Source organism: Sinohyriopsis cumingii, chromosome 18, assembly GCF_028554795.1.
Source record: "Sinohyriopsis cumingii isolate HCF-2022 chromosome 18, ASM2855479v2, whole genome shotgun sequence".
In the NCBI taxonomy this organism is placed as follows: domain Eukaryota; kingdom Metazoa; phylum Mollusca; class Bivalvia; order Unionida; family Unionidae; genus Sinohyriopsis; species Sinohyriopsis cumingii.
In genome coordinates, this window is record NC_142978.1 from 63,318,662 (window position 1) to 63,342,028 (window position 23,367).

Consider the following 23,367-nt stretch of genomic DNA (forward strand, 5'->3'; position numbering starts at 1 on the left):
TACAGATGATTTTATTTTGTTTGTTTTATTTGTTTGTCGGAATTCTATGGTCTGTTCGCCCTCTCTGCTGCTACTTAGATTGTGGATTCGATATTCAGGCCAAGGCCTTCTTGTGTTTCTGATGATGGCAGTCATAAATATAACTCATGTTTGTTGAGGATGCTGGGTTATCATTGTTCGTATATTTATTCTGCTTGGATTAAATACATTTCTTTACTTTTTGAATTTTTACTCCTTTTTTTGAGTCGGTAGGTTATTGGTATTTTAAAATTGTGATTTTCAATAGAATATCTCCTTGTGTATTTTAGGCTATCTTTTTCGTTACAACTGATGGTGGTGACTAATTTTATTGATCTTGCTTTTGAAAGAAACCAGTTGTGAAGTGTAGTATATGTTTTTATATGTTCCCGTTGTGCTGAATGTTTACTTAAAGGTGGCATCTGTGGTAATAACATCTGTGTTTTAAACTGTTCACGACATTTGCTAGGTCGGAATTGCTATTTTTGGTTAATACACCACCTGATATAATTAGTTCTGAACTCTTACAGTTCACCATCAGGAGGTGTTAATTTTTTATGCCTAATCTATACGATTTGTGCGCGTTATACAAGGTAATAACTGTATATACTGCCTGAAATCCTCTCTAATAATGTAATTGTAATGTTTATTTTGTATCTGTGTTGGGTTTTGTCCACATCTGAGGGGGGTGGGCATACCTGATTAATTACTTTTTTTGTAAACACCATATTACTTAGTTAATTTTTGTGTAAGATTGCAGATACTATATTAAGATTATTATTATTTTCGAGGAAACATGTTTATTTGGTTGTAGTTGTGTTAGTTTTAATTTGAGTGGATTTATTTATTTATATATTATTATCACTGGAAATATAAAGTGCTCAAAAATTCTTAAGGAATAAATCACTATTCTGGAATTATTGTGAATTTATTTTGAGACACTTTGGATTATATCATTCTGATACATCAGGACTGTTGACACGTCAATACTATTCTAGGTTACTGGTATATCAGCACATTCAAAATTAGAAATCATCAGAACAACTCTATAAACCATTCGAAATACGTTATAATTTTGGACTTGTGACCGACGTTTTGGAACAATTTGTTATTTATTTCACAATAGTGTAAATTCTTTGCAAATTTTCACTTAGTATTGAGGGAACAGTATATTTGTTGAATGTTATAAAACTTGTTGGTTTTCGCTTCTTTCTGTTGCTTAGTTTGAGACCATAGAGTCGTAACATTTGCAAACATTTTACGGCATGCCGTTTTATCGAAACGATTTAACGCTAAAGCGCAGTATCTGTATAAATTGGTTTATTTAAAAAACGTATCGGACCATCTGGCAGTTAGACATCCCACAAACAAATTGAATCGGTTGATAAGTTTATGTACAAAACTCAAATCTGAAATGGTTGACTGGAAAATGACACTGCACAAACAATAAGACGACAAAGTGATAATAAAGGCAAAGAAGCTATAGATTATTAAGGGTGATAACATATGAAATGATACAACATGCTTTAAAGCAATCATAAAGATGGATGATATATATTTGGCCAGTTTGTAGCTGCTAGTATGTTTCACGCAAACAGTTTTTTGTTACCTTGTTGTGCTGGCACACTGATAAATTGCGAACAAATTTGATGATAACCCTTCTGTTTATCATTTTGTTTTAGGCACGTATCTTTTTCTTATCATTTAGTTTTTACGATTTGTTCTCCTAAATCTGCCCGCTTTAATTATCCTAATGAAACTCATTGTATCCGTTTCTATACTTTATAAAAATATATACTCCAAACATTGACAATATTTCATAATGTTTCAAAAACGATATTACTTACTGCAGTAAATTTGAATTAAGTTTATGTTTCTTGAATAAAATGTAGTCGCCAATATATACATGCTTCTTTAACGAAATTTTCTTAACAATACAGTTAGATGAACTCGGAAAATTATCCCGTCTACAGTTGTAGACATGTACAATAAGAGTAAAGTTTTAAAGAATAAGTTCATCAATGTTTATTAGTAATGTCAAGTTTTCCGGTCACGCACGTAGCAAAGTGTAACGTTTGAAAATGAAAGTTATCCATGGATAAGAGTTTTGACGAAAATATAAATTCGAAACAAAATGTTCCATTTAAAAGGCTCTAATAGTTTTTTAACTATAATCCCGGTCTTAAAATTACGATCGATTGTTAATTGAAACTGTACGTAAATAACAAGCCAAACGATTGAGGTTGTTTTTATTAAGTAAATTTAAAGTCTAACCCACCCACCCCTCTCTCTCTCTCTCTCTCTCTCTCTCTCTCTCTGCTATAAATTACAATAAACTTATCACAGGATCCCAGACAAATATTCTTAGCTGAGAATGTATGTATACTAACGAAGAAAGACAACTTGCCCGAATATGTCTGACAAGATTTTCTAAATTAATATCTGACTATATTAATGGATGCTTCTAGATGAGTCATTTTAAACTCATGAAATTTCACAATATGCATATGGAAAACTATAGAATTACAAAAGAAGATATAAATGCGTATTATGATAATGAAAACACAAATGGGGAGATACATGCATGGAAGGATACGTGGCAACACACACTGGGTAATAAATGCATAAAAAGATACACAGAACCACAAATGGGGAGAAATGTGCGTGGAAACAAGCGTGTAGATAAATTCGTAAAGAGATACAAGGAAACACAAAAGGGGAAGATAAATGCGTAGAAAGATAACGTGAAAACACATGGGGAGATAAATGCCTAGAAAGATACGTGAAAACGCTCATGGTGAGATAAATGAGTAGGCAGATACCTGGAGAAAAAATGGAGACATAATTAGCTCAGTACATGTAGTTTGATGTGGCTAAATAGTTTAAAATAATACGGATTAAATTCATAAGAACTCGTGCCATGGAAAAAAGAATAAATGGACATATATCTTACACATTCGTGACCTAACAGATTGTCGACACATGGAGTAACGATGAATCATGAGAGTATGCATTTAGTTATTTGAACTCTCTTTTGTTGCCTTTGTTAAACTGGGAATAAAACCTGTCATGTGCTTTTTTAGAAACGTAGCTGGCATGGTTTTCCCTGGCTGTAAAGCCGACAGCTGCTATGAAAGCGGAATACAGGTTATGATTTTGACGATCTCAGAGTATACAGGGATTGACAAAAAAAAGACAAACTAATCTTCGCTGCAGAGACGTCGAGAAACGGTTGAGATTTTGGATCGACAGTCTATGTGAGAGTTCTGGACAATAACGCCAGGTACATTATGAAATCACTAGACAGTTCTCTATGTGGACACGTGACACAAGACAGCCAATATAAATGTATTATATCGTGACGTGTTCATTTTCAGTTGTTTCCGTTATCATATATTGCTAATTATAGATCTCTTAGCAAGGACAAGTAACTAGTAAACTAAATAAGAAGTAATTGTATCGCTCTAATCTGCGAACATCGTCGATATTAGTATTGGTATTAGTATCGTCAACTATTTTAAGATATGGAATATTATTGAATATCACATTACGGAATCGAGCATTTTATCCTCCAGAGAATACTTATCCATCGTAGACAATATAATAAATTTCTCAACAATGTCTGAGGGAGAGAGGTTTTCAATTTTATTCCAGAATCTATTATTGCAGCTCTTCGGTTCTTTTTCCGAGTTAAAATAAGTGATCACTTGCTAGGCTTCTTTTCGCTACTAATGGGCCGCTTTGGGGAAGGCTGAGGATCTGGTCGAAGCTTCTGCGGTTTGGAGGAGGACGTTTTTCCCTTAAATTTGTTCTTGCTCCTTGTGTGGGGCCGAGAAAGACTGTTCAACTTTACTGAAAAGTAAAAATGTATATTTTAATAATATCTTACTGATAACGCAGCAAAGTGGTATGAATTACATGGAAGATATGGACTAAAGTCAAGGAATTCTACGAATTTAAAGAAAGATAAATTTACAAGTCTTGGCATCATATTTAGTTACTGAGCATGCATTATGATGTAGTAGTATTCTAAGTAGACATGTTCAGACAAGAATAACCATGACTGGACAAGGTACACAATTTCCTGAAACACAAAAGTCAAAGCAAGCGAAGGCAAAACTTCGCTACTGGAAATCAGGAAGACAAAGATCAAGACATTCGAACAAATCATTCTAAATTTCTTATAAGTGCAGAACGAAGTCGAGACATATAATCTTGTGTAAGTTCCGTCGGCTTATTTTTAAAGTGCTAACTTTTGAGGTAGACATATTTTCTAGTAATATATACCATAATACCTTTGATAAGAAAATGGTTTTTTGTATATTTCAAGTCATCCCAACAGCGATATATCTCAAAGAAGTTGGCCATATTTACCATTACATACATTTGGAATTATTGAAAGAAACAAATACACGTTTATCTTTACTTGATACATGATAAGAATATTGATGATCGTTCAGAAACTCTGTACTTCTTTTACAAAGACACTTTATCCGATCTGTTTACAAAATACGTGTATAAGACATCAATTACACACTGAGGCGACCTTTTTTTTACATGGTATGTTGTAACACACAAATTACACACTAGGGGAATCTTTTAGGCAGGCTTAGGTTTGAGATATCAATACCTCGTAGCCCGTTTCAATTCCAAACCTTCTGTTTAATACCACTATTGCACTGAATGCTATTACTCAGTTACACTGTTGGAATAATATACATTTACTTATGTGATATACAATAATCCAGCACTAGGCCTAACTGGTGTCTCCCCAAATGAAACTAATACATTTTTGATAATGCATATATGCACGTATTATTCTATTACATATGCAAATAAATTTACACCCGAACACACGGGTTGCTTGTTTTAATTAACGTTGCTGTATATATATATATATATATATATATATATATATATATATATATATATATATATATATATATATATATATATATATATATATATGTGTGTGTGTGTGTGTGTGTGTGTGTGTGTGTGTGTGTTGTCAGAACTTTCCTTCTTTTCTTGCTGACTAAGGGTTACGCAAGGTTTACGAAAGCCGGATAGAGGCTTGTGAGGCCAACAGCAGATGGCCAGCTATGTGTTTATTTAGTAATTATACGGTTGATCCGGCTAGTTGCTTCAAAGGGATTTTAGCTCTTGTGTCGCTAAGGAGAACAGATCTCTGGGCTCACAGTTACACGTGAGAAGATTTGTGCATACCAGCTAATCGGAATTAGAGAAATTTATAAAATCTACCAGTTGGATGAATTAATGTCCAAGACAGGCAAGCGAACAATGAAACATTTAGTCATACCTGTGTAATATTAATCAGTAGGTTCCTAATATTTGTTAGGATCGAAGGATACAAGGATGTATCAAACAGGATTCTGGGGAAAGACCACTCCTAACGAACGAGACTCGTACAAAAGGGGAAGAGGAATTGAACTGTAAAAAATAGAAAGGTTCTACAGGTAGAAAATCTCTCACCTGAATATTGGTGTTGATTTGCGAAGATAGCAATTTAACAGCTTGTATATTATAACGTATAGATAATGCATTAGGACATGGAATCTAGCATCTTGTAGAATTATTAGATAATATTACATCATAGTGTATAACTGAATCTATTAGAAAACTGAATTGGGATGTGTATTTGCATTTGTCAGTATGCAGACAAAGAATTATGTGAAGTTGATTTTTATGGATAAGTATGTATGTATTTCTGTGTATCATTCTGTAATTTGTACGACACAGGCAATGTGAACGATTACCGTAACGACGGTTGATTGCTGTGCCAGAATATAATATTTAGACGGGTTTGCGTGTGTTTCAGAACTTCGTAAGTAATATTATTTGTACGTAGAGCAAGGCGTGTATGGAATGAATAGATTTTGGTGTGTGAGCACAGTCTGGTGAAATGTTCGCCATTTGTCTGATGAAAGACTGGTAGTTTACGAAGATTAGTATAGGGAAAACATGATGTACATTCCTTATTTTTTCTTCAGGAAGCACCCAGCGTGCACGTAAGACACGGCAATGAACTCCCAAGAGAGAAAAGGAGAAAATACGATAATTAGTACATAAGGAGTGCAGAAGGAAAGAGTACAAGTGGTACCACAGGAATGGTGCAGGAGGAAGGAGAAATACCACAGGAAGCGGCACAGGAAGACTGCAGGAGGCAAGAACATTGGAGACTAGAAGAGAAAAGAATGAAGATGAGTACAAAGGACTAATCACTGAAAGGCATTAAGACGTTAACTCTCATATGATGAAATTAGACATTTGTTAATATGACCATAATGTATTAATTCATGAGTAAAGTGTAATTGGGAGATTTATATCTAGACATTACATCAAGAGGTCTTTTAGGATTAACACTGATTAAATTGTTATATATTTCACCTTGAGCTGCTCATGCATTTAGGCTCTCGTCATTGTTGACTTGAGGCTTGTGAGTCGTCCAAAATAGAAATGTCCACCTTTCAGTCATATTAGTCCTCATACTGTGACTCTCTCTCTCTCTCTCTCTCTCTCTCTCTCTCTCTCTATATATATATATATATATATATATATATATATATATATATAATCTTGATTGCTTGTTCACGTGCAGTTGTCAGCATGATAAAGTCATAGATAATACGAAACGCGAATTCGGATTTATCCGTGCTGACAATACGCGATCTAGATATCAAGAATTCCTATGATATCATTATAGTCGCTATATACCTATATATTTTCATATAAATTAATAATATCCCAAAACGTAACCGAGAAAAGAAAGTGCTTAACATTGCAACCTTTCAGACATGAAGTAAATCCTATGTCATAAACCGAATCCTATTTTTAGAAAAGCTGATAAATATCAGTTTCATGTATGAAGCGTTTGTAACAACAGTCAGTCGTTTTCACTACTTACACCTTTAGCAACATTAGCTCTGCGATTAATGAGACAAACAGGAACATATATCTAATTCAAAGTTATTGTGCAGTTGTTATATTTGTATCACGGAAGGGACCAGCTGAATAATTAAAAATGTTTCTATAAGAAAAGCGGCTGAAACTTACAGGAAACTTAAAGGATCGGCCTTAGCGAACATAGGGCCCAATTTGGATCATTTCCGCAACGGGGCCCCCTGTGAGCACAGCATTTTGAAATAAACTTTTAAACAAGTTTTATATGATATTGCACTTAATATTTTCTTCCATCGCTTTAAAATTACTTTCTCTCTATAAAAATATTATAAAAAATTAGTAACGTGGGCCCCTGTGATCTCTGGACCCGATGGGGCCAAATGGACCCAATCTCCCTAAGGCCGGCCTTGGAAACGTACGAACTGTTTCTGGCGGGTCATTGTGAGAGGCTCTGATCGGAAAGTGGCAGGGTAATTAAAACATTATTTTGACAGTTATTGACAGTGTGATTGAAGAAACGGTTTGAACTTCGTATATGATACAGATTTGTTTACAAAAATGCTACTTATTTCCTATGACTTGTGAGGCTACGGTATAATTATTATTCACGCTTGTTCAGTTTTAACCATTAAAACAACGAGGAAAAAAGTCGTTTAAGCCTCATTTAAGAGTATGGTAATACGCAATCAGAGAATGACGTCATCGTTTTTCCACTTTGGGGATCTGACGGTAAAATTCTGGCTCATTCTTGGGTAGGAAACGGATCATTATATATTCAAAAGACTTAACTGTCAAAATCCAAACCAAAATACTTAGGAAGTAATTTACATCAATACTTTTTTTAAAAAAAGTTTTGAACTCGGTCTTACCATCGTGTCATCTTATCACTTGCCTCAATAAAAATATGGATGTGGTGGAATTAAATTCCGATGTGGCAGCCCACAAGGAAGTGTTCAGATTTCAAATAGTGAATCGTCCCGTCCACAAAAACAGCAACCCTGAGGCAAATCATGTTTAGCTCCTCTATTTTCCTCTTAAAATTCGATATTTTCAGCACACGAAAAAAGGAAGTAAAGATTGAAATTACTGATTGGCGTATTAAGATCCAATCAAACTTGTCCGATGAGGAAAAGACCATTAACGAAGGTGTTGTTTATGTCAATGCTTGCGGTTGTATTAGTTCCTGTACAAGAGAGAACATATACTGCTAAAAAATATTGAACAAGTATACAAACTTTGATAAATCAGTATCGTTTTCACGATATAATATTTATGTCAAGTTTGCTGTTAGTCTTTTTGCACACAACCATGTGATTTACATTCTTCCATTCGACTCAGTTATTGACATTTTGTATTGCGTATAATTTATTGAAATTGTATTCAGCCTTTATCGAAATAGTACAGGAAAGATCAAATTGATTTATAGTATGTGCTTAAACAATTGTGCAAGTTTGTAGGATTTTCAAATATATTCCTATCATGCAAACAAATAAGCATTTTGCATGAGTTTTGACATCTGCAATCTTTAATAAGGAACACAAGCTAAATGTAAGCTATTATAAACGGATACCTGACAACGTTTTGGGATCTCTGTATAGCTAAGTTCACTACCTAAATCGCTGACGGTGACAGTTAAGATTCATATTTGAGGACAATAATTGTTTAATCTTAGGCTTCCTTTGAACGTTAAATAACAAAACATCGTCAAGTCAACATTGATATGGCGTGAATAAACGAAGAGGATAAATGAGACCGGTATGATTAACTTACGTCAATGACATCAATTACTTCATGAAGTACAATACATATAATCTTCCGTGCATGTAGCAATAACACCAACTATAAGACACTTCAAAACAAAAGTAGAAGAAAGAAGATGAATATATGGATCAAACAGCTTTCTTTACACAAGTAGTATACATTTTAATAGTATGTAGCAAAGAGTGATTTAATAAAACTGCACATCTTTACATTAACAAATACATTAAGAAATTCCTATTTCAATACTCCTAAAACGTATACTATATACTACTCTCAAATTTACTTCACGAGTCAGATTTACGAGTATTATATATATTGGAAAAACCTTTACTAAACAAGTGTGAATATAAAGACATATCCGTCAGCATAACGGCGATGAAGCAAACATACAATAACAATTGGTTTTGTTCTACACTTCATAAATAATATCGCAAAGCTATATTCTACTAAATTCTGTAGCTTCCAGATAGGTGAGAGCAATATTTCACCAGTGTAACATGGAATCAACATCGTCGGTATCAGGATATAATGCCAACATGTCTGCAAATTTAAGTAGATAAATGTGCAGCTAATGCATGAAAAGACAATAATGGGTACAAATACAATTTGACAGTGATATATATATTTCACAAGCTACGTTATCATAAAAACATAAAAACTAAATAGCAGGTTGACAAAGAGTGGTGCTTTTAGAGAAATCTTTAAGGAACGAGAACGTGCAAAACCTAAATCGCCGTTGAACTGGGAGGATTTTTAAATGACATAGATAAAGGTAAAGATAGTGCACCTTTTATTGTACGTAAATATACAGATTTTCAGGAAATATTTTTTAAGCTTTCATTTGGCATTTTTAGTGCCACAGTAAATGGTGCAATGAATATCGGAGCTACAGTTATGAAGAATGCATGTCTCTGAGGTACAGTCAGTTCCAAAATGTAACAAATCAACAATGAAAAGCTTATTAAAGAAAAAGAAAAACGGCAAACGATAGTAAAGAACAGTATAAATAACATAAATATGAAGACTGAGGAAAATCAATGAAATTAAGTTTGCATTAGAGTGGAAGAATTGAAACGGTTAAAGAGAGAAAACATGAAAAAACTACATATAAGTCTGAAAAAGAGCAAATAGAAGCTTCTTTAATTTTGCAGGAAAAAAGTCAATGCCATATTAATTTTAATGAATAATGAACATTGAATAGACAATAGCTACAATACTGCTATTGTAGATCTAGAGACCTCATAGCCTTTATGAATAGCGACAACATTGAAGAAGTCCAGTCCTAAACCATTGAACTCGAGCCTAATAAGATGCACTAGTCCTAAACCATAGACTATATTTTCAACGTGATGTTTGGCGATGGTCTTCATAATGAAACAAATAGTATAGCACCATAGTTATGTCCGGTACCTCAGTTTAACGATCCACTTAATCCAAACATTGTACAAGTAATGATCAAAAAGGAAACTTTCTGCACTGAAATTTTAAAATACACACCATTAAAAGTCCCTAACAATCCAACGTTCCAATTCGACAATGACGACTCAAGGAACAAATACAGAGCAGTTTCACATACGATTCGACAGAATCAGTTAGAATATAATGTGTGGATTGTTAGAATATAATGTGTGGATTGTTAGAATATAATGTGTGGATTGCAACACCTGGTAGTGGAATTTATATAGGCATTTATCAGATTTAAATGTTCCAAAGTTTTTAAAATCTGCTTACTGGTTTTACGTTGCTTTTCAGATGTTAATACTGCCTTCTGAGTATAAAATAGTTTTACCTGATGGGGATGCATTTACACTAACCAGCAATGGCAGAATTATGAAGCAATTTATTTTGAACAGCAGAAAGTATGACATTCCACTAAATCATAACTGAAGTGGTAAAAACAAAATACTTGATCAATAATTGGGATCTAAACTATAAAACGTTACACCAGGTTTTGGACATCCTAAGAGACATGATTTATTATAAAATTACGAAACGTTAATAGAACAAAGAAGCAAGGACTGTTGAATAGCAGAGAACACTTAAGTGTCATCCTATGCAATTGATAAGATGGCAAAAACAACGATGAGTCAGGACGTTCGACATACTCCTCTCAACAAGTATTGAATTCACTAATAGTGGAATATGTAGATTGAAGCAATGCATGAGAACATATGTAATTTGCAACTGAGATGGAGACGTTATGAACCGAATGTCTATTTCAGAATATGTTTTAACTGTTCTAGATATATTTTAAAAGAAAAAAGAGTTAAATGTTTCATGAAAACGGAGCGACCTTTGAAAAGAAATAAAAGAGTCAAAAATTAAATATGAATATGATGAAAGTGGCGATTGTACATTTCTCTTACTGAGAGGCACGATTATGAAACTGAGCATCATCCTTGGATACAATACCAATTTAACGAAACCGAGTGACTGGTTTAAACTGAGGTTAAACATTACTATCATAACCGACGTACCTAGGTCCATTATTAAAAAGGCTGATGAACAGTATGTGACAGTGCGACATAAATCTGAAGGCAATAACAAATACGAAGCGAGTAAAAAGTTAGTAATACTGTTATATATGCAAATGAGACTGTTTTGTGCTGGCCACTAATGCAGTTCTTTTGCTCATAGTTTATCGGACGTACAGATGATTCGTAAAATTTTGAAACACTACAATATACAATATTATTATGACATAAACAAATAATCATTTATAATGATATCAGCCTGACAGAGACAGCCCAAAATGTTGAACTGGAAGTGAATATCAGCACGAGCAAGTTAAAGAAAATAGATCAGATAACAAATAATAACCCTATTCGATATTTTCAGCAAAAAAAGGAAGTAAATATTGAAATTACTGATTGGCGTATTAAGATCCAATCAAACTTGTCCGATGAGGAAAAGACCATTAACGAAGGTGTTGTTTATGTCAATGCTTCCGGTTTTATAGTTCCTGTACAAGAGAGAACATATACTGCTAAAAATATTGAACAAGTATGCAAACTTTGATAAATCAGTATCGTTTTCACGATATAATATTTATGTCAAGTTTCCTGTTAGTCTATTTGCACACAACCATGTGATTTACATTCTTCCATTCGACTCAGTTATTGACATTTTGTATTGCGTATAATTTATTGAAATTGTATTCAGCCTTTATCGAAATAGTACAGGAAAGATCAAATTGATTTATATTATGTGCTTAAACAATTGTGCAAGTTTGTAGGATTTTCAAATATATTCCTATCATGCAAACAAATAAGCATTTTGCATGAGTTTTGACATCTGCAATCTTTAATAAGGAACACAAGCTAAATGTAAGCTATTATAAACGGATACCTGACAACGTTTTGGGATCTCTGTATAGCTAAGTTCACTACCTAAATCGCTGACGGTGACAGTTAAGATTCATATTTGAGGACAATAATTGTTTAATCTTAGGCTTCCTTTGAACGTTAAATAACAAAACATCGTCAAGTCAACATTGATATGGCGTGAATAAACGAAGAGGATAAATGAGACCGGTATGATTAACTTACGTCAATGACATCAATTACTTCATGAAGTACAATACATATAATCTTCCGTGTATGTAGCAAAAACACCAACTATAAGACACTTCAAAACAAAAGTAGAATAAAGAAGATGAATATGTGGAAGAAACAGCTTTCATTTTCACAAGTATTATACATTTTAATAGTATGTAGCAAAGAGTGATTTAATAAAACTGCACATCTTTACATTAACAAATGCATTAAGAAATTCCTATTTCAATACTCCTAAAACATATACTATATACTACTCTCAAATTTACTTCACGAGTCAGATTTACGAGTATTATATATATAAAAAAACCTTTACTAAACAAGTGTGAATATAAAGACATATCCGTCAGCATAACGGCGATAGCGATGAAGCAAACATACATTAACAATTGGTTTTGTTCTACACTTCATAAATAATATCGCAAAGCTATATTGTGCTAAATTTTGTAGCTTCCAGATAGGTGAGAGCAATATTTCACCAGTGTAACATGGAATCAACATCGTCGGTATCAGGATATAATGCCAACATGTCTGCAAATTTAAGTAGATAAATGTGCAGCTAATGCATGAAAAGACAATAATGGGTACAAATACAATTTGACAGTGATATATATATTTCACAAGCTACGTTATCATAAAAACATGAAAACTAAATAGCAGGTTGACAAAGAGTGATGCTTTTAGAGAAATCTTTAAGGAACGAGAACGTGCAAAACCTAAATCGCCGTTGAACTGGGAGGATTTTTAAATGACATAGATAAAGGTAAAGATAGTGCACCTTTTATTGTACGTAAATATACAGATTTTCAGGAAATATTTTTTAAGCTTTCATTTGGCATTTTTAGTGCCACAATAAATGGTGCAATGAATATCGGAGCTACAGTTATGAAGAATGCATGTCTCTGAGGTACAGTCAGTTCCAAAATGTAACAAATCAACAATGAAAAGCTTATTAAAGAAAAAGAAAAACGGCAAACGATAGTAAAGAACAGTATAAATAACATAAATATGAAGACTGAGGAAAATCAATGAAATTAAGTTTGCATTAGAGTGGAAGAATTGAAACGGATAAAGAGAGAAAACATGAAAAAACTACATATAAGTCTGAAAAAGAGCAAATAGAAGCTTCTTTAATTTTGCAGGAAAAAAGTCAATGCCATATTAATTTTAATGAATAATGAACATTGAATAGACAATAGCTACAATACTGCTATTGTAGATCTAGAGACCTCATAGCCTTTATGAATAGCGACAACATTGAAGAAGTCCAGTCCTAAACCATTGAACTCGAGCCTAATAAGATACACTAGTTCTAAACCATAGACTATATTTTCAACGTGATGTTTGGCGATGGTCTTCATAATGAAACAAATAGTATAGCACCATAGTTATGTCCAGTACCTCAGTTTAACGATCCACTTAATCCAAACATTGTACAAGTAATGATCAAAAAGGAAACTTTCTGCACTGACATTTCAAAATACTCACCATTAAAAGTCCCTAATAATCCAACGTTCCAATTCGACAATGACGACTCAAGGAACAAATACAGAGGAGTTTCACATACGATTCGACAGAATCAGTTAGAATATAATGTGTGGATTGCAACACCTGGTAGTGGAATTTATATAGGCATTTATCAGATTTAAGTGTTCCAAAGTTTTTAAAATCTGCTTACTGGTTTTATGTTGATTTTCAGATGTTAAAACTGCCTTCTGAGTATAAAATAGTTTTACCTGATGGGGATGCATTTACACTAACCAGCAATGGCAGAATTATGAAGCAATTTATTTTGAACAGCAGAAATTATGACATTCCACTAAATCATAACTGAAGTGGTAAAAACAAAATACTTGATCAATAATTGGGATCTAAACTATAAAACGTTACACCAGGTTTTGGACATCCTAAGAGACATGATTTATTATAAAATTACGAAACGTTAATAGAACAAAGAAGCAAGGACTGTTGAATAGCAGAGAACACTTAACTGCCATCCTATGCAATTGATAAGATGGCACAAACAACGATGAGTCAGGACGTTCGACATACTCCTCTCAACAAGTATTGAATTCACTAATGGTGGAATATGTAGATTGAAGCAATGCATGAGAACATATGTAATTTGCAACTAAGATGGAGACGTTATGAACCGAATGTCTATTTCAGAATATGTTTCAACTGTTCTAGATATATTTTAAAAAAAAAGAGTTAAATATTTCATGAAAACTTAGCGAGCTTTGAAAAAACATAAAAGAGTCAACAATTATATATAAATATAATGATAGTGGCGATGGTACCGTTCTCTTACTGAGAGGCACGATTATGAAACTGAGCATCATCCTTGGATACAATACCAATTTAACGAAACCAGTGACTGGTTTAAACTAAGGTTAAACATTACAATCAATACCAAACGTACCGTGGTCCATTATCAAAAAGGCTGATGAACAGTATGTGACAGTGCGACATAAATCTGAAAGCAATAACAAATGCAAAACGAGTAAAATGTTAGTCATATTGTTATATATGCAAATGAGACTGTTTTTGTGTTGGACACTAATGCAGCTCTTGTGCACTTGGTTTCTCGGACGTTCAGATGATTCGTAAGATTTTGAAACACTGCAGAAAACACTATTATTATGACATAAACAAATAATCATTTATAATGATGTAAGCCTGACAAAAACAGCCCCAATGGTTGAACAGGAAGTGAATATCAGCACGACCAAGTTAAAGAAAATAGATCAGATAACAAATAATAACCCTGTCGCCATCAAAAATACTCCCATAGATGAAGTGGATCAGTTCATCTGCGTGGGCAGCGAAGTGGCAACATATTGAAACATTGAGACAAAAGTCAACTGAAGAATTATCAAAGTTACTTGGTCTTTTACCATGCTGAAAAACATCTATAAATCAAAGTAATTTGCGAAGAAAGCCAAAGCTAAGAATCTTCAACAGCGATGTCTTCAATATGCTATTATATGGCACAGAGTAATGGAAGTTTACAACAATAATAGATCTCAAACTAGAGACGTTCCAAAACAAATGTCTGCGAAGGATCTTTCAAATAATCAGCCCAAAAGAGATAACAAACAAATAGCTGCATCAGAGGACAAATACAAAACCTGTTGTCCAAACAGTGACAAGGAGGAGATAGAGATGGATTGTATGTGTCGAATGGCACTATTGTCACTGCCCAGAACAGCCATAAGCTGGACACCAGACGGAAAGGGTAAAAGGTGTCGACCCATGAATACATGGGGAAGAACAGTTGAGAAGAAGAGGAAGGTGATTGGCCTTACATGGGAAACGATCAATAGACATATCAAAGAACGGCAGCAGTAATGATGTCTCAAGGAAACCTTATGTGCCACCTGACACACAAAGAGGAATGAATGGATAAATTGATTGGCTGAAGAAGCTAATATAATCTAGTAATTTAAATAGTTCACGAAATACGGACAAAGTCCAACTACGAATTGTTTATCCTCTTTAATAGTATGTCAGCACCTCTCAGCAGAAAATAACATATTTGTAACATAACATATTTAGAAAGGAAATATAAAAAACTGTCCTCGCAAACAATAAATTGGCAATATTTATTAAGCTCTTTTTAATTTCGAAGCGAATGAATATTTCCTCCTACTGGAGCGGCAACCTTTTCAGCTTATTCCCCTATAAAACCGTTTAACAAAATTGCCATGGACAGAGAAAAGTTGATATGGTCATCACAACAGTAGTGGATAGAACAGCTTTTGTTATACCCTTTTTTAAGTTGTTTAGCCATTCTTCTAATGATAATCTTTCTCATTTGAGTTGAAGTTTATTTTTCTAACATTTCTATAAAACCATTTCAAATGCCCAGCTAAATGCGCCATTTTTTCACTTTAGACATTTTATAACCATTCTTGCAATGCATCCTTTCTAGTTTACATCTTTTTATTTGCTGATATCTTTTGGAAGTCTTTCATCTGTTTTCCATAACATGTGCCGATCAGATTGCACATATTTTAGTTTTAATTTGATACAACATTTGCTTGACCTCGTAAATCTTCCCTCTTACTTTCTCCCCTCTTCCGTCGTCTCTCCCTTGCTTGAGTAAAACTTGTCTCATTTTAGCGAACCCGTTAGTTAAACGGCTAATATGTCTCATTAGCCTGGCAGTGTTCTCAGTGACTAATATAACTTGTTGCCTTAATACAAAAGTAAGTCCTTATTTTAATAACCTTAGCAGAATACAAATACTTGAATTTTGTTGCTTAGCATTGTCCAACCTGATATAACCAACATCTTTCCGGAATGGTCTGCAATAAAATATCTAACCACTAACAATAATATTAGCTGCTAAATCATCTTCATGCTGCCTTTAATTCAGATTTGAACTGTCGTTCAACCTGGTTTTACATAAGAGAGTTTTCTGTCTCATTGTTAAGTCATTTCCTATCAGCTCGCATTGCACTTCATTTATACATTGTATATTTTTTATCTGTTCGTCAAATACGTCAGTGAGTTCAGCGAAACCTTTTAGCGCAGATGTCTTTACCTCGTGAGGTTTCAGCAAAAGGTGCTGAAGTTTGAATGAAGGCATTTGCTATATTTACAGTATTGTCAACTTTAGTTTGAACTTGTTTATCTACCATATCGTCATCATCATAAACGGCCTGGTTCAAAACTGTTGCCACCACTGTCCCCTGTTATTTTTGCACATAAAGAATGAATCTTTTAATATATAGTTTTCTTTCTTTTTAAATAGCATAGATTGTACTGTCTGAAAACAAGTACCCACGACACTTCATTCGGCACACGTGGAATACAGAGGCCATAAATCGCCAAAACGATGCAAGACAGACCCTCGATCCCTACGTTACGAGTCCTATGCTTTACTAACACAGTCCCCTCATGCAGTAAAGTATTTGAATTAAACCTTAATTTAAGGATTTTATCAATAATGAAGTCAACAATCTTAAACATAATAACATTTATATTGTTTGTCTTTCCTCTTAGTCACTTTTTAATGTCTCGGTTGAATATCATGTATCTAGTATTTGACCACTTAAAACCATTATCATTCTTACTCAGATTCAGACAGACCATACGGAATGAAATGATCAAAATAATGGTAATCGCCACTGACCTGTTCAGGCTTTGTACAATTTAACCACCATTTGTAGAACTCAGTTGGAAAGACAATTTATCATTTATTTTATTAATTAAATTTACAAAATAGATTTTTACGCAGGTTGTCCTTCCACTGTAATATAACTCTCATTTCAAGTAAAGCAAATTAACATTATGAACATTCGAAAAACCAATATATACAATTTTGTTCATGTACGTTATATTGTTTATTTTGCGATGTTTTGTTACTCACTTCTAAGTAACGATTGCTCAATTCCAGTTTACTGTATGTTTTCGAAAATCTTTCTCCTTAATATTCTTTCTATCCTCTCATTTTATTTTAATTTTTCAACAATTTTGGTAGTCTAGCTTCTAATTACATTCTTCCTTATATTTTATCTCCACTAGAAAAGTTGTATTGATTTTGTTTGCTGTTTCTTTCGTTTGATTTTCGTTGTTGTTTATTTTCTTCTTTTTTCACTCTTTAGTATTTGTATTGTCTGTGTTAGCAACTTTCTTCTTGACTGCATTCTTCATCTATTTGTATATATTTATATTTTGTGAAACTCGGTTACATATTTAACTTCTTGACAATGACAACATTTATTTTCCCTATTAAATTTGAGCTAATTTCTTTACAATGCAATAAGAATCCATTTTGAATTTCGTTGCAAACAAACAGCAAAGATACAGCGAATGATGAGTGTAAGATTGACAAATCTTATCGAACATTAAGTGTAAGTAGCTTCACAAACAACCACAAGATCCACGTACAACTTAACGTGATAACCTTGCACAAGAATTTTAAAACCAAAATGGTGAGTGTTTGAAGAATGAATAAGAAGAATCAAAAGGACCACAATATGAATGAAAACATCAGCGATCACGATGTCAAGTAAGCATTGTTTAATAGGTCGTGGTATGTTATTCTGAGCATGCTGCTTATTGGGTCTAAAAGTCAAATTAATTTTTCTTCACACAGTCTTCAACATCAAATTGTTACAAATGCTGAAGAAGAACGAAGTTCATGCTCCGCCTTTAACAACGAACAGTCAACCAAATTACAATAAAATAAAACCATGTTTGTACTACGCCACAGGCAATGTGTATCAGAGGTACAAATCACGCTGGCAAAGCCTGCACTTCGTCAGCATTTTCTGGTCAGACTTGTGCTATATGAATCACTTTAAGACCATTTTCCTATTTCTGTTTATATTATATCATTCGGCTCTTTGTGTCTTTGTTCCGCACAAGACCAGCTCCCTGACGTCTTCCTGCTTACAAAGGTACTTCGCTTTCTCGTGGCAACTTTGGTTCAATTGTATCAGCATATCTATAAATGTTTCCAGTGTTACCGGGCTCTCATGCGTGAACTCCATACAAAAGCAGCTGCTCTCAGAAGTCCATTTGACTTCCTAGGGTGCTTCATTTGTTGAAATAATAATTTTGCTGCATTTCTCTTTGTTAGCATGCCTCGTATTTTGTGCAACTGTTTTAAATCATTCCTTAAAATGGAACTTATATTTATTTGTAACGCGGAATGTAGTTGACATTCTTTATATTGTATCGTTGTCTCTGTAGACACCAAGATCGTTCTCATTTACTGGAGATGCTAAGTTGTTTTATATACGGTTCTTGTCACCATTAATATTTGAAAGATATGTCGCTCATCAAAACGCATATTTTATCAGCTATTTTACAAAGCATACATACCTATGTGGCACAAAATTAGATCGATCAAATTGCATCCTCACTATCATAATGGAAGTGGAAAACTAAATGACGCCGTTTTATGACCATGTGCTGACCTAACTTTATATAAGAGAAGCAAATAGGATTTTTCAATGTTCAAATGGAATACAATGTTAAGATTTGTGACGGACAATCAACCATCAGGCCTCAAAGTCCTTTCCAAGCTCTTCTGCAAAGGCCTGGTCAAGTCAAACCATCAATGATCATCATTTTGACATGATAAATTGCTAGATAAATACAATATATACCATATACGTTCCAATTTGAAGTTCTAAGTACGACAAAAATCTATACTTGAACGGCCTGCGATAACACACTTTCTGACGACGGCAGATGAGATGAATTTGCAGTTGCATGTGTCCAACCAGCTCGAAATTGGCAATGAGTTCGTCAACAGGACTGAACTCTAGACTGTACACAAGTCACGAATCTGGAAAACTGATGGGCCGAAAATTTAGTTTTATTTACCCTTTCAAAGTATTAAATCTAGCTTTTACTCCAAGACTGATGCAGGTAAAATTCTGACCTGCCAATTCAAGTATAAATTATAATTCTTACATTATCCAGCCTGAGTGTGGATGTCTTGACGTGTACGTGTCCGTGACAATAGCTGTACTCAAACATCAGAACATCCGACGGTTTGAATCAAAATGTTTCCCTTTTCCTTTTCATTATCTCGCTTTTCTAGTAATTTTTAAACAGTATGTATTTCTGATGCAATTGTTCATTTAAAACAATCACATGCATACTGCAAAGTTAGACGTATGCAGGAGCCCTCTCGGGAAGGACTCAGTTTTGTTCTCTCTCTCTCTCTCTCTCTCTCTCTCTCTCTCTTGCTCCTGAAAATCATATCTCTGTAATCTTGGTTTATATGAATTTTACCTGGAACAGACATGAGTCAATTATTATTGTTATCTTGACAGCATTGTAAAGCTTTTGTTGACAGCATGAGACGAATCCACAACGTCTCCACATAATTTTGAATGAAACCCCAAGATATTGTTTTCAGCAGCTGTAAAAGTACACAATCAAAATGTATTGTTGCAGAAGACTTGTTTGAGTAAACTTTCATTCTCTGAAGAATTAAAATAAGATTCCTGTATAGCTTCACGGTATAGCAAACGATATAGTGTAAGGTATATCCAAATAGTTTATCCATGTGACAATAGCTACCACATACTTACGCATTAGGTCGGGATTAATGTCTTCCAGGTTATTCAACAAGGACGTGTAGTGAAGTGCTCCATTGTCACTCTGTCCTGCAAAATTCATAGCAAAACCAACCAGTAAAGTTCAGCAGGTACATGAAAAAAACTGACCTTGTCTCTTCTGAATAAAGTCTGATAAGAATATTGTACTGCCTTGTGTCTACGATTTGCTCACAAGATGACAATATGCATTAAAAAGAACCAAGATATATGTGCAAGTTACAACCCCACCGACTTAGGAGAAAAATATACATGAAGGCACACAAAATGTGTCATAAAGTTGTCTTTGGCCCAACATATTGGGCTGATTGGGTATTGCACAAGTGCATTATTCAGGGTGCTCTACAGGTTCTCCTGTCTTTAATGACATGTGAATTCGATACTTCAGGTAACAGCACATCAGATTAAGTAATACGGATTGGGAATTCTATGCAAACGCATCAGACTAAGCAATACGGATTGGGAATTCTATGCAAACTCATCAGATTAAATAATACGGATTGGGAATTCTATGCAAACGCATCAGACTAAGTAATACGGATTGGGAATTCTATGCAAACGCATCAGACTAAGCTATACGGATTGGGAATTCTATGCAAACGCATCAGATTAAGTAATACGGATTGGGAATTCTATGCAAACGCATCAGACTAAGTAATACGGATTGGGAATTCTATGCAAACGCATCAGACTAAGCAATACGGATTGGGAATGCTATGCAAACGCATCTGATTAAGTAATATGGATTGGGAGTTCCCTGCAAAATCATCCGTTTAAGTAATATGGATTGGGAGTTCTATGCACACACATCAGATTACGTAATATGGATTAGGTTTCTATGCAAAAGCATCATATTAATAAATATGGATTGGAAGTTCTATGCAAACACATCATATTAATTAATGTGGATTGAAATTTCTATGCAAACACATCAGATTAAATAGTACGGATTGAGAGTACTATGCAAAAGCAGCAGATTAAGTAATATGGATTGACAGTTCTATGCACACACACATTTGATTAAATACTATGGATTGGGCTTTCTATGCAAACACATCAGATTTAGTTATAGTGATTGGGAGTTCTATGCAAACACATCATTTTAAGTAATATGGATAGTGGGTTCTATGCAAAATCATCAGATTAAGTAATAAGGATTGGTATTTATATGCAAACACATCATTTAATATGGATAGGGGGTTCTATGCAAAAGCATCATTTTAAGTAATATGGATTGAGAGTTCTATGCACACACACATCTGATTAAATACTATGGATTGGGCTTTCTATGCAAACACGTCATATTAGGTAAAAACGGACTGGAAGTTCTATGCAAACACATTAGATTAAGTAATATCGATTGGGATTTCTATGCAAACACATCAGATTAAATAATATTGGTTGGGAGTTCTACGTGAACATTAAATTACGTAAATCGGGTTGCGAGGTGGTCAAACACATTACACTAAATAACACGGATTGGGGATTCTACAGGAACACATTAAATTAACTAATACTGGTTGTGGGTACTATATAGGGTTCTTTAGTAACATATTTGTCTAAACAACACTGGATGTGGGTTTTTAAAAGACCACGTTAAATTAAGTATTACGGATTGGGTGTTGTATAGGACCAAATTACATTATGTAATACTGTCTGATGGTTCTATAAGAACACTTAAATGATGTAATAAGCTTTGGTGGTTCTAAAGAACACATTATATTACGTCATATGGGTTTGCGTTTTTATATCACCACATTAGATTCAGTAACATGTGTTAGGGTTTCTATAAGAACACATTGATTAAGTAACAGACGTGAATGGTTCTACAGAAACACACCGAATTAGAACGTGTTGAGAGTTTTATAGGACCATGTTAAATTAAGTAAATGGGGTTGGGCTTGAATAGGAACATATTAGATTAAGTAAGAAGACTTGGGGTTTCTATAGAAACGCATTAGATTTTAATTAATACAGGTTGGGGTACTATAGGAACATATTACATCAATACATATTGGTGGGGATCTATAGGAACACATTAAATTAATTAATTCTGGTTGGAGGTCCTAACATTGGTTACACTGGTCAACAGTGAAATCATTACTGACTTGAAAAGGCCCTAATCTGTAGTATTTTGGTGTGCCGAACACGAATATAACCGTGAAAAATTTGTATTGGCTCTCGTTTTGAAGATATTCATATACCTCATTTTCTATGTTTCACTGTGTAAATTTCTCCAGTAGGACTGCAGCAACATCCGGAATAATGATGTAACATTGCATAATACCATCATGCTCACATCATCCACAGTTGATTGCATCATTTTCTGATGCAATGCAATACTAATGCCATGCGGCTGCTGAAGTAAGTTGACGTCAGCAGTGTACTATACATGTGTAGGCCTATTATACTAATGCCAGGCGGCTGCTGAAGCTGACGTAAGCAGTGTACTATATAAAGCCCAATCAGATAGGTTCAGCATTTAAAATATTTTAGACGTTGTGCGAGACAGTTCAAGCTACTGTTACATAAAACTTATTATTTTATCCATTTACGTACAATAAAGAACAGTAATGCCTCGAAAGTGTGTTAATACCGCGGACAATTTTTGCTATATTTGTGGGGAAGTGACATTTGCCAACCAGAAGAAAAGTATCAATTCTCAAGTGAAGAAGGCATATCATCTTTACTTCGGATGCAAGGCTGGTGACCAAGACAAGCCTTGGGCTCCGCATATATGCTGTGCTACATGTACAACACAGCTTTCACAGTGGTTGAATTGCAAAAGGTCATCAATGCCGTTTGCAGTCCCAATGGTGTGGAGAGAGCCAAGCAACCACCTAAATGACTGTTACTTCTGCTTGGTTCCTCCTCTTTCCGGCGGAATAACGAAGCGAAAGAAGTCGAGAATAGTCTACCCAAACATTCCGTCTGCATTGAGACCAGTTCCACATGGTGAGGGACTTCCTAGTCCAGAACCTCCAGCAGAATATTCTCTTGATTCATCTGACGAAGACAAAGGTGAGTCG

General features: G+C 34.2%; 1 protein-coding gene across 3 annotated transcripts in view; it reads right to left on the bottom strand.

Annotated features, from left to right (window-relative positions):
- Positions 1-1,321: 1,321 nt before the first annotated feature.
- LOC149776785 (uncharacterized protein C22orf15-like) overlaps positions 1,322-23,367 on the bottom strand; it is a 150,336-nt gene continuing 128,290 nt past the window's right edge. For all 3 annotated transcript variants that reach the window (XM_089941474.1, XM_089941475.1, XM_089941476.1), the window contains 2 exons: positions 20,315-20,389; positions 1,322-3,870 (listed from right to left, as the gene is read on the bottom strand). In XM_089941474.1, the coding sequence (XP_089797600.1) occupies positions 3,722-3,870; positions 20,315-20,389 (224 nt within the window). In that variant the 3' untranslated portion in view covers positions 1,322-3,721. The remainder of the gene's footprint in view (positions 3,871-20,314; positions 20,390-23,367) is intronic.